Genomic DNA, 16,893 nt, shown 5'->3' on the forward strand with positions numbered 1-16,893 from the left:
TAATATGAATAAAATTTTACATAATGCCTAATTGCATAAACTGAGCTCCTATTATTTAAAGTGCTAAGCATCATCACTTGTATAAATCCCTTTATAATGAAATATAATTAAAAATATATATATTATATTTATAAACAGATATAAAATTATCTCATTCAAATCTTTTTATATCAGTATAAACTATCAATTGAAAAATCATAAGTGGAATTAGATAGAGTTCTATTCCTGCTTTGATAGATTTATATAAGTAAAATTCTACTATATAGCATTTTCAGAATCTTTTGAATCATATTTGAAATCAAAATCTTCTTTTCTTTGTATTAAAATCATTAAAAAGATGAACAAATACTTCACGCATAAATGAATGAATCTTTTTCAATTCATTTTATTTATTAACACTTAAAATTCAAAAAATTATATTTTTCATAAAAGTATAATAAATTTTTTTTTTTTTATACATTTTATAAGTGATTTTTATATTCATGATACAAATAAATATGAAACATACGAGTAAATATCACAGTATATTAATATGTACTTATCAATCTACATTCAGATAGATACACGACTACATTGACCTTTAAAGAACTAAGTAAGAAACTTTTAGCGTGACCGGGTAGACACAAACATGGAACACGGTCTAAAGCGAAATTAGCTAACTTTCGAAGTGGATAGCGCAACACAGTCGAGAGCTAGATATCAGAACTGAGCCGTTTTGTTCTACGTTGCACTACTGCGGTCGCGTAAGCTGCCATACCCCACGTACACCCCGTATACCAACTTCCAAAGTGACTTATCTAAATTTACATTTACCTCGTAGAGAAACCAATGGAAGATCATCTGTCCCAGCTTGTCAACGATGTTCCAGATAATTCCTATCAACCAGCATCTTAACTAATTCAAACTGACGTACAAGTGCATCATTTTTCATTATTTCAAATCATCATTTTTTCCAATTTTCTTTCTTCTTTATAATATTTATTTCTCTGCTAAATAATAATGATTAAAATTTTTCAATCAGAAATTAAAAAGTACAATAAATATTTATAACTTATTAATGTTATAACTTATTAATATTTTTTTTTTTACATTGTCCGATTCTCGTTATCAGATTGAAAACGAATATCAATCAATTATCGATCGGTATAATGCTTACTTTATTTATACGTCATATTATTTTATTTTTTTACTTAATTATTTTTTATATAATATTATCATAAAACCAATATGGATTCAATTGTGAGATATAGCCAAGAATTCTAACATTGAAATTTTATAACCAGTTCAGTCTAAAGCATTAAGGCTTTATCGAATTTCTTGATATATAATCAATGAAACGATAATACATAAAGATTTAAAAATATATCAAAGGAAAAATTTCAAAATTCAATAAGCAATTAATCCTTTATCTTAGCAATCTTATTAATAGATCAGATCATCTTAAAAGACATTATATATTGGATATAAACAATAAATTTAATTAATAAAAAATATTATATCTAATAAAATTACATATTAAAATAAGATAAACATATTTTCAGATTAAATTTCATGCTGTAATGTAACGTAACATAATAATTAATAAAAATTGATGATAATATTCTTAGTTTTATAAACAAAATTTTTTTTTTTACTATAAATTTTTTTTTAATAATACTAAATTACTTAGCAGCATGAGAAACGAAACATTACACCGATCGATCATAGATTGATCGTTCATTTTCAATCGGACGATGAAAACTATAATATAAAAAAATGCTTTTAGATGCATCGTTTATTTTAATCTTTCTTAAAATATAAAATAAGTGGATGCATCTGAAATAAGATAAAAAAGCAATTTTCGTTTTAAATCAAATTAATATTTCAGCTCGCGTGCTAACAATTAATGTCTTCCCTCAAAAATAGAATTAAATACATTTTCAACTAGATCGCGAGAATTCGTAACAGAAGTTTATAATTCAGGAACGCGCTATGAATTACACATGAGAAGATACGAAAGATTTGAATTTGTCATGAATCGAATTTCTCCTCCAAGTGCAAAGTGCTTAAACTTGAAATCTTTCTCGTGTCATTCGGTTCAATTATATTTTCTTCGATGAACTCGAACATTCCATTTTGAGTTTAGAAAATTTATACATTACCACTACCATTAAGTCCTTATATTCGTTTTATTTCAAATATAAATTAGAGAATGTTAGCTATTATTAAAAACGAAATCCGAAAAACTGTATAAATAGATACTAGAACTGTATATATAGATAAAAAGGTACTAATAAAATGTATTAACACGCTATATTATTGAATCGGGAGTAAAATATAACTAACTGCAATAGCAACGTTATATCTATATAATCATTGATGACACTTATACGTTAGGCAGATATAGATTATATAAAGATAATAAAATTCATAAACATAGATATAACTTATTGAAAATAAATAGATACAACTAAAAATAATTAAAATATAATAAAAAAAATAATATTAATCAAGTCTACTTATATTAAAGGTTTTATTTTTTCCAATCGTGCTTGTCTTAATCTACTTTAGATAAGAATTACAGTAGATTAGTATTATAGTAGATTAATACAGTTACATATTCTCTCTCTGTTTTCTATTCTAGTTCTCCTAAACATAAATAAGTTAAAACTTATTTAATAATTATTTAATATAAAACAAAGAATATATATACAGATTCATTCCTTTTTACAGAGAATGTTAAGATACATCAATTGAGCTATTAAAAAATATATAATTCTATTCAAAAGAAAAAAGTGTCTTTCTATAAATATATATATAAATATATACCGTTTACGTTTCTATGTATAAAAAAATGAATTATTACAGGATGTGCGTCCCTACAAATCAAGTAACTTTTATTTGAAATATTTTTTAATATTTCCAAAAACAAGCGAGATACGTCAGAGAATTCTATTCGGACACCCGGTATAATTTATTATGTAATCGGTTATCAAAAAGAACCGAGATATCTCAAAGAATAAAAATAGAGAGCTTTAAAAACTTTAAAAATGTTAAAAAACACACTAAAAATTACAGCATTCATTGTATCAGATTAGTAAGCCAGGAGTAAATATCTAAATTTCTATAAATTGTGAAAAGAAAAAAGTTTGAAGCTCTAAAAAAATGGCAATAATCTGAGAAATGGTAAAAAAGTAAGTATCAGAACGGTGAGTGTGTGATAAATGCGTAAAAACTCCTTTTAAATTATATTCTCCTAATACAAAATCGAATTTTCGGCCAAAAGTTTCGTTTCATTGTTCGAACATTTGGAAATTTCCAAGAATTTGACATCAGTTCCAAGAATTTTAGAAATTCCCAGAACTTGACGTCATTTCTACGAATTTTAGAGATTCCGAGAATTTGACGTCATTTCTTGGAAAAATTTTTCGATCGACCTCCTCTCATATCATGTTCTCCTGATACAAAATCGAATTTCTGGACAAAAATTTTTCAATCGCTGGGGGAATTTCGATCGCGATCTTTTTTATTAAATACCACGTTTATTCTTCATAATATCAAAAAATTCTTCGAATAAAAGTTGTATGGTTTCGAAAGGGCTGTACCATGCTGTTCTCAATTTTTTTGTAGATGAACGCATAAAAAAATTATCAGGCTCAACTATATTTTTTTAAACTGCTTCGTATATATTTTAATACACCAATCCATGCACCTTGGCATTGTCTATAAAAATGTATGGGACCACTTGTAGCAAAAAACCATTAGTTTCATAGATATTCAATTAAATTTATTTATTTTTTGAACTGTAAATTTTTTGATGTATATATATTATATGATGTATTATGTGTTTTATATTTCATCTTTTGTGTTCTCTGTTTTTTTTTTTTTTTGTTACTGAATTCTCTTGGATACTTTGCTCAAGTTACTATGATTTTTTAATGATTAACTTAGTGTATTTCAAGATAAATACTCAGACAAATTAATGAGAGGTATGTGAAACTAAATTGTTATCTAAATTCAAGTAATTAATTGAATATTTCAAAAAATCATCCTTTCTAAATATGATTTTTTTTATGTGTTTAACAAACCTCTTTGAGGCTCAGGCAAACAATTTTTCTTACATTTTTTTATTTCAAGTGATTTGGAGATCTTTTTGAAAAATATATTCTAAATGATGTGCTGATCATCATTGGATCTAGAGTTAGAGTTATTAATAATCATCTTTGATTTAAATATTTTCAAATGTCGAAATGCAACTATAAAATTTTTAGTAAAACATTTTTAGTCAATTAATTTTCAATATTACTTTCTTGATGTTGCTTTCTTTGTTTGTGATGTTACAAATATCTTCTTGCACATTCCGTGTTTCTATTAACGAGTTAGAATTTTCACGCATGGCGTTGATTCCAAAAATTTGTTGAATTTATTATTATCTAATTTATCGATAAATTGTACAATCGTCAATAGTTTAAAAGAACATATAATAGCAATCTTACTGTTAGAAAATATCGTATAGATTTTGAAAATATCTTTAATATAAATCGTTCGAAATGTGAAATTTACAAAATGAAAATGTTAGTTAAGAAGTCCATAAAAAAGAAATTTCTTGGAAAGAAATGGAAAAAAGAAGATAAAAATATTAATGATTAAATATATACACAAATATAAAATATATTTAAAAGTACAAAAATATATATTAGAAATTACATTAGATTGAAGTTCAATTTCATTTACTACACTTGTATTTAAATATCATAATTTGTCTATTATTTATCTATCTATGATACATTTACCTATGTAATATATACCTATAATATATATCTATATTATTTGTCTAATGAGATTTGTTTCTTTTAATTAAAAAATCATTATATGTCTTTTTATATTATAAAATTATTTTAATTAACTAAAATATTTCCAAAATTTAAAGATATCGATAATTATTAATGTGAAAAAAAAAAGCAATTTTTGCGATTTTCAATATAAGAATTGTCATCAATATTATTATTCATAAGATTGTTGCACAAAATTTAAGAAAGATCAAAAGTTATGATGAAAAATTAAGTTTCAGTATTCTGTTGATTTATCTTTAAAACTATAAAAAGTTTTTATATTTCTATCTAGTATAGGTACATGATGCATAGTGTTAATAACATTCGTACTTTTTTTCATATGGAATGTCCTAGCCATTCGCTCTGTCACAGTTTTTTCCTCTTTCTGTTCAGTTAATTTCCTCCATCTTTTTTTTCTTTCTGTTTGTTTCCTCACTATTTTTTTTCTCTTGTTTTTAATTAATTATAATATTTTTTTTCACAATTTTATATAAATTATATAAAATGAATTTTTATATGAATATATTTTATATGAATAATAATAGAAAATAAAATTTTAAAAAACAAATTGAACAAATATATAATTAATGTATTTTCTGAGATTAAGGAAAATATTTTTTAGTACGTATGTATGTCATTTTTATTCTTTCTTTTCTATTTCTTATGTCTTTTTCTATTTCTTCCTTTATTGACTTCATATGAACTAAGTCTTTTTCTAGAAAAAGTCTTTTCTAGAAAGTCTTAATCTAGAAAAAGTACTGAAACGAGGTGATACAGATAATCGCATTAAACTTTTAATGTATCTTGTTTCAAATATTATTGTGACAAGCTATAGGATATTTTAGTATTATATTTTTAATTATAAATGTCTTAAATTCATTATCAACATTCTTCTCGTTTTTTTTAAAAATTTCTCTGCTCTCAATTGAAAAATGTCAAATCAATCTTAATTCATTTCTAAATATGTTTAAAGATTTTAAACAAAGTCTCGAATAGAAATATCAGATATTTAAATCAGGATTCAGTTGATATTTTAAAATAATCAGATTATATACAAATAGATATCTACTACATTTGAAATACCAATACTAAATTAATATTTATTCTATGAAACTTCATCTCGTAAAGATAATATTTCTTGTTGAATTCAACCTGAAATAATTTGCTTTCTTAATATTCGCGAAATTCATTATTATGCTCATAAAAATATAATAAAATATTCGATAAAATTTCTTAATAGCCATAATTTATCATTACACTTATAAATAATATAACATAATTATAGAATATTTACGTTTTATTTATAAAGTCATTATCCATATGACCAGTTGATGTAAATTTCAAGATTATTAAATTTTGCTTAAAGTTCCAATAAAGAGAAAAGCTATATCAAAATTATAATTAATTTATAAAGTATCGTAAACAATTAATTAATGTCAAGACGTTACCAAATTCTATCGCAAATGTCTTAATAATAAGTAGATTTGCGCCATATTGAATGGAAGAAACTGTTCCATGTGATGATTGCATTTCGTAAATTTAATCGTTTAACACAACTACACTGCTACTATCATCAAAACAAGTAAATTGTTTTAAAATAAATAATAAAAGTTTAATATAATGATTTTCAGAATTTTTGATAAATATGTATTCATTAAACTAATTAAATATGACATATTGTATGTTAATGTTTTATGATAATGATTTTTTTTTTTTTTTTTAGTTTGTATCAATCTATAAAAGTAATTATTAATTACATTATCATTTTAGAATTAGATTTTGAATTTAAATATAGAATGGAAGCTTATATTTTAAATGTAAAATGTAAGAAGATAATTACTATTTTTGATATTAGTATTTTAGTTCAGAATCAAAACTGAATATAAAACATTGTTCTATCATTGTCAACTAATATTAAATGTAAAAAAACAATGTTTATTTTATGTCTTACGTTTAAACAGACAATTTACACATTCGTGTCTCTGGCATATAAGAAATGATATATCAAATCTAAATAATTCCATATATATGTTTGCAATTGAACATGAATTTATATTTATATTTTATGAATTTTATATTTATTTCCATAAAATCTTAACTAAAATCGATATTGATCCAATTTAAAATTGTAGTTATATCATAATGTATTAAGAATACAGTATCATTTGTAAAAATTATTATTTTATTGTTTCATATTTATTAATATTCTCATAAAATAAATTTTATATTTCTATTGATTATTATATGTTTTTTAGAATAAATAATTTCTAATTTAATAGTTTTTAAATATTTAAATTTTAGATGTTTTTTGAAATATGGAGTATTCTAAAATTATCCTACATGTAAGTATTTTTTTGAAAAATGAATTAATGAATTAACTTTTTTTCTCTTCGTTTTATTTGCCTGTTTAGTAGTATAATGTTACAATATTTCAAATTCAATAATGTAATATTGTATTTCTCATAGGTTTTTTAAAAAAGATATTGTTATAATAAATATAATTTTTACTTTATTACGAAGTACATTATTATTATACAATGTTTAACTAATTTTATTTAAATAAAATAAATTAAAATTAATATTTGTCAGTTATATATCGTATGCTCTTTTTAGAATCTGTGACCTAAAACAGAATTAATATAATAAATTTATTTAATTATATATTTTTAATTATACATGTAGCATAAATATCATAATTTTTAATTAATTTGTTCTTTTTATGAATTTATAGAATTTAATATTTAATAAATTCATTTTGAAAGTATAATGTGAAGAATATAATAAAAGAACAAATATTGCGTTATTCCATTCGCTTCACTAATTCAAATTCAAATCATTATGCAATTTTTACAATGTACATGTAATATTAAATAAGATTTATGAAAAAAATTTTAAATCACCAAAACCTCAAAAAGAACTTTTATAAATAATACATAATTTTTATAATTTATAAATAATTTAATATAAATTATGTTTGTGTATTGTAAATAGATTTTGTACAAAAATTATTTATTAAGATAAACATATATATGTGTAATTATTATGTGTAATTTTATTAAAAATTTTTTATACTGATTGAATCAACATAAAATACAATACAAAAACAAAGAAGACATACATCGATATAAAAGAGAAAAAAAATGTTAATAGTAAAAATTCGTAACCTAAAATGAATACATAAATTCAAATTTTTAATGATAAGATAAATATATGAATAAAAGATAAAAATATAATTGTACACTTTATATTTAACGTTAAGTTACTACAAAATAGAATTTTTAAAATATTTTCATCGTATATTTAAAAAACTATTTTTATTTACATTGAATATATCTATTATTAATTGGTAACTGTCACTTTTTGTATCACTTTCAGTGACATTAATATAGATATATCATATATCTTAAGTATATTGTTTTATAATGTAATAACTGAAATAGATACATCATTTCTATGTCTTGTTAAACGTTTAATTGAAATTTCCAAATTGAATTTATGTAAAAATAAAAGAATATGGGATGTGAAAATAGAAATAAAATAATTAATTAGTAGAATTGTAACGTAGAATACAGTTACTTTAATGATATCTGGAAATTATATCATTAATTATATTTTGATCAGTTCAAGGAAGACTGGCTTAAAATATTTTCATGAAATAATTAATGAACTATACCTACGCTTTTCTACCATCCATCATATATTTTACTTTATTTAATTTATTGTAGATTTAAAACAGCCACATAATTGATTTATTTATTATAAAAGTACTTTATATTTCTTGAAAATTTATCATATTTAATATTAACAATCCAATTATGCGAAAAAGCTTTTAATCATAAAAATGAAAATTACAATTAATGAAAAATTATTAAATTATTTAATCAATTAAATTTTTTAAGTTGTAAATTATCGAATCAAAAATCAACGAAAATAATAATCTGCAAGACAAATTTTGTTACAAAATTTGTTCATCAGTTTAAATATATTAGAAAGCAATTACTACTTGTCATGAATAAGATTAAATATTAAGTTACTATAAAAGATAACTTTTATTCTTATATTTTAAAAATCATAAATAACAATAAAAAAAGAAATTTCGCCTTTCGTTTAATCAATAGAACATATATATTCGCATAATTCGTGATTACTCGAGGAACACCCGTTAAGCCACACACACAGAACAGAAACCAACGAGCGCATAAAATCAGACTATCGACTTCCGCAATCGAAATCCAGCGTGTACAATTAAACGTTTGGCACCCGAATCGTCAAAATTCCAAAAACGTGAATGGGTCTCTCTATAGTGGAGGCGGTGTGCGATTGCAATGAAAGCAGCACATCGTCTCAGACCTTAAAATGTTACATCGCAACGAAGGATCTCCTACCATCATGCAAACCACTCATAAAGGCCACAATGAAGACAAGATGCACTTTTCGTCGCATGATAATTTCTACTCTCATAATAATCATAATCCTGGCTATTATATATTGTTTGACAATCTCTGGACAACACATACAAAATATCGGTAGAAATTTAAGAAGCCAAATTCAAGCTCGAATTCACGAACCGCTACCTAGAATATTACAATTTCGAACAATAGAGATTCCTAGATCGGAGCCAGAGCCAGAGTCAGAGGGAAGGTCAGAGCCAGAGCCAGAGCCAGAGCCAGCGCCAGAGCCAGCGCCAGAGCCAGCGCCACCTCCACCAGAGCCAGAATTAGACGTAGATATAAGGGATTGAGTTAAAAAATATCAAAAGACTAACAGAGAATTCTGAAGAATTCGAAGAAACGTATTAGAATTAAAATAAATGTGAGTATTTTATTTTTATTATCTATGAGAATGAGAATGACATTTTAGACGAAATATTTTGCGACGAAATGTCATTTGAATCGTGAATCTTTCTTTTTATTAAAATTCGAAATTTCTCTCTTGTTTATAGATTTAAGTAGAGATCGGTTCATGACATTTCGATATATATACGAAGAGGTTAGGAATATCGATAATTCCGATATGTTCGTAAATAATTCTTATTATTTTATTTTATATAAAACAACATTCAATGGTAAATATTAGAAAATGGATGTTTAGATGGAAGATATTTCGTCAATAGTATCACATAAACGAAATTTGTATTGTAATATATATATTTTATCTCGTTATCATATTCGAACAATACAGTTTTATAAAGTATCGAAAGTATTTTAAAGTTTATATCCCGATAAGGACGATTAACATAAATAAGAACAAGAATCAATATTTTAAATACTTTATGGAACAAGATTTCTAAGAGAAGAGGTTATTCTATACTATACTATTCTAGGTAAATATTTTAACAGGTAAATATTTTAACAATACTTTTACTTTTTTTTTATTTCGAATGCACATTTGATATTCTTTGAAATCATTAATTAATTCGATCAATTTAATATCTTCATCAGAATAAATACAAATTCCACGTGGATTTACGTGAACGATCGAAGGACGAGTCGCAAAATTTGGACGCATGCGTATAAATTTGAAAGAAAAAAGAAGAGGGGAATCGTTTGATCCTGGATAATGAATGTGAGAAGTATGATGCGTTGTGTATATAACTTGCGTGTACATAAATCCGTGTCCGAAACAGAGCGAGGTTGAAGTACATTTTTCATCTGCAACATTATTCGGGGCGAAAGTAATATTACATTTCACGGAACAACGCCGATACGTATTCTGTGTATCGTAACAGCTGCGGACATATGGAGTGCGCATAGAGAGGAGGGATGAGAGTAGCAGAAAGAGGCGAGATCCTGTGATCCATATTTCGATTTTTCCGCACCGATCAAAGCGTATCGTATACGCGCTGAAAAATCAAATTCAATGGTTCGAATGCGTTTGTACAAAAGGTAAACGCTATCGCCATAACCAACGCTTGGCCTTGATTCTTGCGCGAGTAAAATTCATGGTTCTGCTACTTTATGAGTGTTGCTCACGAAAGGGAGGAGGGAAAAAATGATATAATAATTTTATTAGTATCAAATCTTTTATAAAATTTATATATATATATATAGTCTGGTAATCTTTTGTCGTGCAAATGTAAACAAATGTAATAAATATATATTATTATTATAATTGTTATTACAGTGTTTAGAATAAAGCGAATACATTTGGAAAATAAAAATATAAATTTATAATTGATCGATCGAATATAAGAAAAGAATATAAAAAGATTCTAGAAAAGTTATTTAGATTAGAAAATATATTATAATATTTTCCTATGAAATCAATAATAATGAGGGAGACGACTTATATTTAAGATTATATTTTTCACATTTTTATCTTCATACAAAAAACGTAATTAATTCTATTAAATCATCATAAATTATGAGATCAATGAAAATTAATGGATTAAAAAAATCGTTATCAAAGATCGTTGCAAACATTATAACGAACATTATAATTCATAAATTTTAAAAATATTAGTCATTGCACGTATTTTACACATCATTATCATATTTTATGAATCAATTTCATTGATGACTTTAAATTCATTGACATACAAAACAAAAAGAAAATTACTTTTACCAACCGTACTCGTAATCTAAAATATCATTAAAATATTTTATTTCTTTTGCAAAAATAATCCATTAACTAGTAATAAAAAAAAAAAAAGAAAAAAAGAGACAAAACACTGAAATATATAAATCATTGATTAAAATCGGAATAAATTAAACAGTTCAGTTAAAATCGTCTAATTGTTCCAAAAGTAACAAAACGCGATTAAGTTCTTCGTCAGTAATGTGATCTAGGAATGATAGAACGACGCCGGCAAAGAAGAATTTGTCCACGATATCTTCCCTGAGTCGTTGACCGTCCACTTCAGGATATTCAGATCTGACGGTGTCGATGTACAGCGTCAAAATTTCCTGCACCTTCGACGAGCCATCCTCATGCGTCACGTTATACAGTAGAATGGGCCCAAGATCGACAGCCGGCGAACAATATCTCATTGTTTGCCAGTCGATCACCTTCGCGCCGATCGGTTTCCCGTTCTGATATTTGAACAGCAGATTATCGTGTGAAAAATGGCCGTGACATATTGTGGAAACGTCGTTCACCTCCGTCACGATACCTTTCACGATTTCCATTGGATTCTTGTTTAATCTCCGTTTCATCTTCTCGGCAAAGGCTGAGTTCGATAAGGATTCAAGGATGTCCAACATTCTGCAATTACATAATATGTTGTGTTGCGTAATTATTATTACATAATGATTATATAATTTTTTGAAGAGAGTTTGAAAGGTAAGTAAATTTGAAACATGATTTTCACAATTGATGATATATAATTAGGAAGAGAGGAGATTCTGCGTATAATAATATATTAAAAATTTATTGTAATCTGTATGTATGTATCTTGCAATATTTATTGTATATTTTCGAAGGAATAATTCGAAAATAAAATAAAATTAAGAATAAAAATTTATATAATACATTATATCTTTGCAGTATTATATTATATTTTAAAATTTAAATTTATAATTAATTATTCGATTCCAAGAACTGCATGATCTAACAACGTAAGATGTATATATATGTTCGAAAGATATACTGATCTACAATATGTAAGTGTACATGAGAATTCTGAGTAATAAAAAAATTTTAATCAAAGTTCAAATGAAATAAAATATTTTTAATGATTTGTCTTATGAGATTTATTAAGATTTATTATTGTTATTTAATTTTTCTTCATAATAAATCGAAATTGAGAAAATGAATTAAAATTTCAAGAAATATTCTTACAAGATATAAAAAATTAAAATCATTATTAATGAAATCACGAGATTATGATATTTGACATAACTTCAGATTTTCTAATAAATTAATTATTAATTGATTGACATCAATTTGTTGATGATTTCAAATTCGATCAATTTTGGATTCTGTCCAGCTCAATTGCGCTTGGATTATTACACTAATACAGAAATTGCTATACCATTGGTACTGACATCGATAATGTTAATATTACCAGTCTGTGATATTAAATCGATCAACGATGAGATTATAACGTATGCAATACAATATAATTTTTTTAATAATAATTAGAGACATAAAAAATGTATATACATATTTTATAATCTAATAAAAATTTATAATGAACAATTTATAAATTTATAAATTTCACATCAGATTTATCTTCTCTTTTTTATTAGATGAAATGCAAATTCTTTTATATTATGTAGATATTTACTATAATAATAAAGTTGCAAATTTAAAATTTATAATTTTTAAGTTATTGATGCAAAGAAAAAATATACAATTGATATAATCCAATAACTTTTCAAATCAATATAATATTTTATAATATTTTTTTATTTAAAATCGTAATTCTTATCGATATTTTTTTTTTGCAACTTTTATCATAAATCTATTAAAAATTATTTATTAAAAAAACTAAAAGATAAAGTTTAAAAGAAAATTTAAGATATAAAAATTCTAATAAGATATTAAGATCTTAATAATATATTTATTAAACCCCATTGATTATAAGTATTGATAGCAATGATAACAATAAGATTTTTTAAAATTACAATTTTAAATTTACATTGTTTGATTAAAACTCATAATAAAATTTATAATCCTTGTAACTATTCTTACTCTGTTACTATATATTCTTCGGCAAGAAAAAATGAAATGTTGTTTATTTAATTGGAATTATTAAGTAATATTAATAAGACTTAATTAAAATTACAAAGATTCATAATTATTTATGTTCCTTATTAATTTCCTCATTACATGAAAGAAAGATTTTGATTGATGATTAGAAGAAAAGAACGGATGCTGTAAGATGTTTGGTCATCGTTTATAGCAATATATTATTGAGAAGAAAAATTATACTGTTACAATATCTTTCTCTTGGATTTTTTTAGACACATGATTTATATTTTTCATTTTATGATAAAGTACATTTTTGATCATGAGAAAGATTCGATGAGTAAAATATTTCTTTTGCAAGCATAAATAAATATTTCTACTTTGGAGATTATCAATCACCATACATTTATAAATTTAATGATCACATAATATTTCTACAGCTTTTTGTTTTTTCTTAGAATGTGAATTAATTAATTTAAAAGTTTGTGATTTAAAATATTATTTAATCAAGATAAACTTTTCAAAAAACAAGATTATAAAAATTATTATAGATTTAAATTATTATAGATTTAAAAATATGTCTAAAATATTATCAATAAATATATTATGTATTACATCATATATTATCGAAGAATATATAATAGACATAATGTCTAACATCTTCAAGAATTAATTCTAAAATTCTAGCTATTATATTAAAAACTATTATATTACTAAAAGTGCCATATACTTTTTATTCGATAAGACAAACCCTACTCAAATATTACTTACTCTCCTTCCAACATTTAAACAATATCATGTATATACAGATACCAACAAAATCTCTGCTTTACAATATTAGCACAAGCATTCCAACCATTTCCAAGAAAGGATCAATTACCTAGTCGATCTCTTCTCATAATGGAGCATAGCCTCCTCGGTGAGGGAAATTTCAAGAAGTTTCGCCTCGAACTCCCTGAAGATCCCTGGCTCGGTATCCTTCAGCCTCAACCCTCTCGCGTGAAACTTGGCCAAAACTTGCACGCATAATTTCAAATGATTCTCGTCCAGTTCACCGTCAACCTGCTTGTAATCATCCTTCTCCAGATCCTCCAACACGATCACTGTCCTTCCATAACGACCCAGATCGGACAGGTAACACTTTGGAACCAAATCAGGCCCGTATTTAGGGGCCATCTTCGAGTAGAACATTTCCTCGTTCTGGAACGCGTCGAACGCCGTTCGGCCCGTGTGCTCTGCCCCCTCCTCTGGAAGCAATTTCAAAACTAGTGGGAAGCTACGTGGCTCGCCGGAGAACTTGACCACAACCGTGACGCGATAAATCTCGCTACTTCGGCTCAGCTCATCGAGACGAATCGTGGCCGAGTCGAACTCGACGAATTCCCTGGAATTTGGCTCGCAGAAGTACCGATCGTGCACCATTTCCGGAAGCAATTCGTGCTCGATGAAGGTGATGCTCCGCTCCCAAATCTCGTGAGACTTCATAGTTATGGAACGTTCTTCGAGATCTAGATTTCTAAAACAACGATCTCTGCACGAGTCGAGTGACTGATGATTATACATGAGTCAACAATAATGGCGGTAATGTTTTCCTTACGCTTATCGAAAAGCTTATTAATGCAACACAACGTCCGAACACGAGAACAACGAGGGTATCAAATTTTATTGGACGTTTAAAGTTCAAACGTCGCGTTGATTGATTGCGCGAGTCAACAATAATGGCGCCGGCGTTTTCTTGTAATTGTAAGAGATAATGCTTTTTAATGTAAGGAAAAGAGCGCAATGCTGAGCTCGAGGATCGAAGCCGGTATCTATACTATATCTGGTGACTGCGTCGATGAAATTGGGACGATTTGATAACTTTCCTTGTAACGATAACGATAACGAAAATAACTGGAACACGTGTACAAACTAAAATCTATATATTTTACATGTATACACTTCCTTGGTTTCACATCGATAATTCACTTTTTGGTGAATACTTGCGAATTAAATACACTGGATCGATATTTTCGAATACTTTCTTACCGATATCGATTATTTTCGATCTTATTTTCTATGTTAACTCCGATTGACGCGAGATTGATTCTCGTAGTGTTATGGATACGTGTCAAATCGGTCGTGATAAATCGTATATCGGTTAACATCGATGTACGCGTCGCGACGAGTTGGTCGCAAGTGGCCAGCTGGAAATATCGTAGGAGAATCGTTACGCGTGCCGGCCCCCCTCGCTGCCAAGATAATGAAGGCTCTTATCTTCTAATGACGTCACAAACAAGCTTATTCCATGATGCGACACGGCCGCAGACGGTTTACGACTTGACGAACAGTTCGCGAATGGCTGACGCGAGAGTGAACTTACGATATTTTTGATCGATTTTAATCAGTTTAAAAGTTTGTTTGATAATTTATTAATAAATAAATTTTTTACAAAATACGAAATAAGTTATTCAATTGTGTGAATAATCGGAATATGTGTTTGTGTTGAATAATAGAACTTATTTAACAGAACATTGTTATTACGAATTATAGTGTTAAAAAATTCTATACTGAGTGAATTTATAATGTGTGATTACCTCATAAATGATAATGATTCTTAAGAACAATCGAGTTAAATATTTATTTTATATATAAATAATTATAGTGTAATTATAGTATAATTATAGTGTAATTATAAATAAATATATATAATTTTATCTCAATAAATTACAGTATTAATTTTGTTAAAAACATTTTCAGTTTTTAATAATCTTTAGAAAATTCAATAATATATCTATGTGTGTGTGTGTGTGTGTGTGTGTGTGTAATTGGTCTTAATTTTCAAACCATGTGTAAAAATGATGATACTACATTGAAACTTTTATTGGATTTGAAAATAAAATAAAATATAAAATGTAATTGGACGATCGAAATTACAATGATATACTGAATACCAAAAATGTGCTGCATATTTTAGTGCTGGCTACCATATGTATAATAAATAAAGCATCTTACACATATATGTTACCACGTGTAGAGAAAATTCAATGTAATAATGGAAATTATTTTTTGCAAATATCTCGAAAAAGAAGATAGTTATATATAGAGAAAATAATTTTATATACATATATTATTTATATCTATTATTCATATATTATATGTATATATTATATATATTGTATGCTTAAAAATAGATTATATATCTAAAATCAATGAGGATATTACATTGATGTTATTTTTTTATTTTTTATATTTTATTTTTATCTATAATAATAAATATAAAGAGCATATTCTTTATACACGTATTTTTTTTAATAATATAATATATATATATATATACATTTTTGTTTTAAAAATATTTTATCTGAATGTTTGATTTTATTATTTAATAAAATTATAAATTAGAATTCAAATTTTATACTTTTATTTTATTATATTTTTGAATATAACATATTTTTTATATATACATATA

The 16,893-nt window shown here is 25.5% G+C and overlaps 1 protein-coding gene and 1 long non-coding RNA gene across 4 annotated transcripts in view; both read right to left on the minus strand.

Annotated features, from left to right (window-relative positions):
* Window positions 1-2,277, minus strand: part of LOC122715406 — a 31,046-nt gene extending 28,769 nt beyond the window's left edge. The window contains exons 1-2 of one of the 3 annotated variants that reach the window (XR_006346835.1): window positions 2,148-2,277; window positions 814-989 (exon numbers count right to left, since the gene is read on the minus strand). This is a non-coding gene — a long non-coding RNA (uncharacterized LOC122715406). Of the gene's footprint in view, window positions 1-813; window positions 990-2,141 lie in introns of all 3 variants that reach the window. The other 2 variants (XR_006346833.1, XR_006346834.1) reach the window with 2 other exon arrangements.
* An 8,821-nt stretch (window positions 2,278-11,098) lies between these two features.
* On the minus strand, window positions 11,099-15,637 carry LOC122715443. Its single transcript, XM_043937640.1, has 2 exons — window positions 14,323-15,637; window positions 11,099-12,014 (listed from the first exon to the last, which is right to left on the minus strand). Exons 1-2 carry the CDS (start codon window positions 15,003-15,005, stop codon window positions 11,528-11,530), a joined length of 1,170 nt encoding a protein of 389 aa, XP_043793575.1. The 5' UTR covers window positions 15,006-15,637; the 3' UTR covers window positions 11,099-11,527.
* Between the last annotated feature and the right edge of the window lie 1,256 nt (window positions 15,638-16,893).

Source organism: Apis laboriosa, unplaced genomic scaffold (assembly GCF_014066325.1).
Source record: "Apis laboriosa isolate Shangri-la unplaced genomic scaffold, ASM1406632v1 scaffold35_cov144, whole genome shotgun sequence".
In the NCBI taxonomy this organism is placed as follows: Eukaryota; Metazoa; Arthropoda; class Insecta; order Hymenoptera; family Apidae; genus Apis; species Apis laboriosa.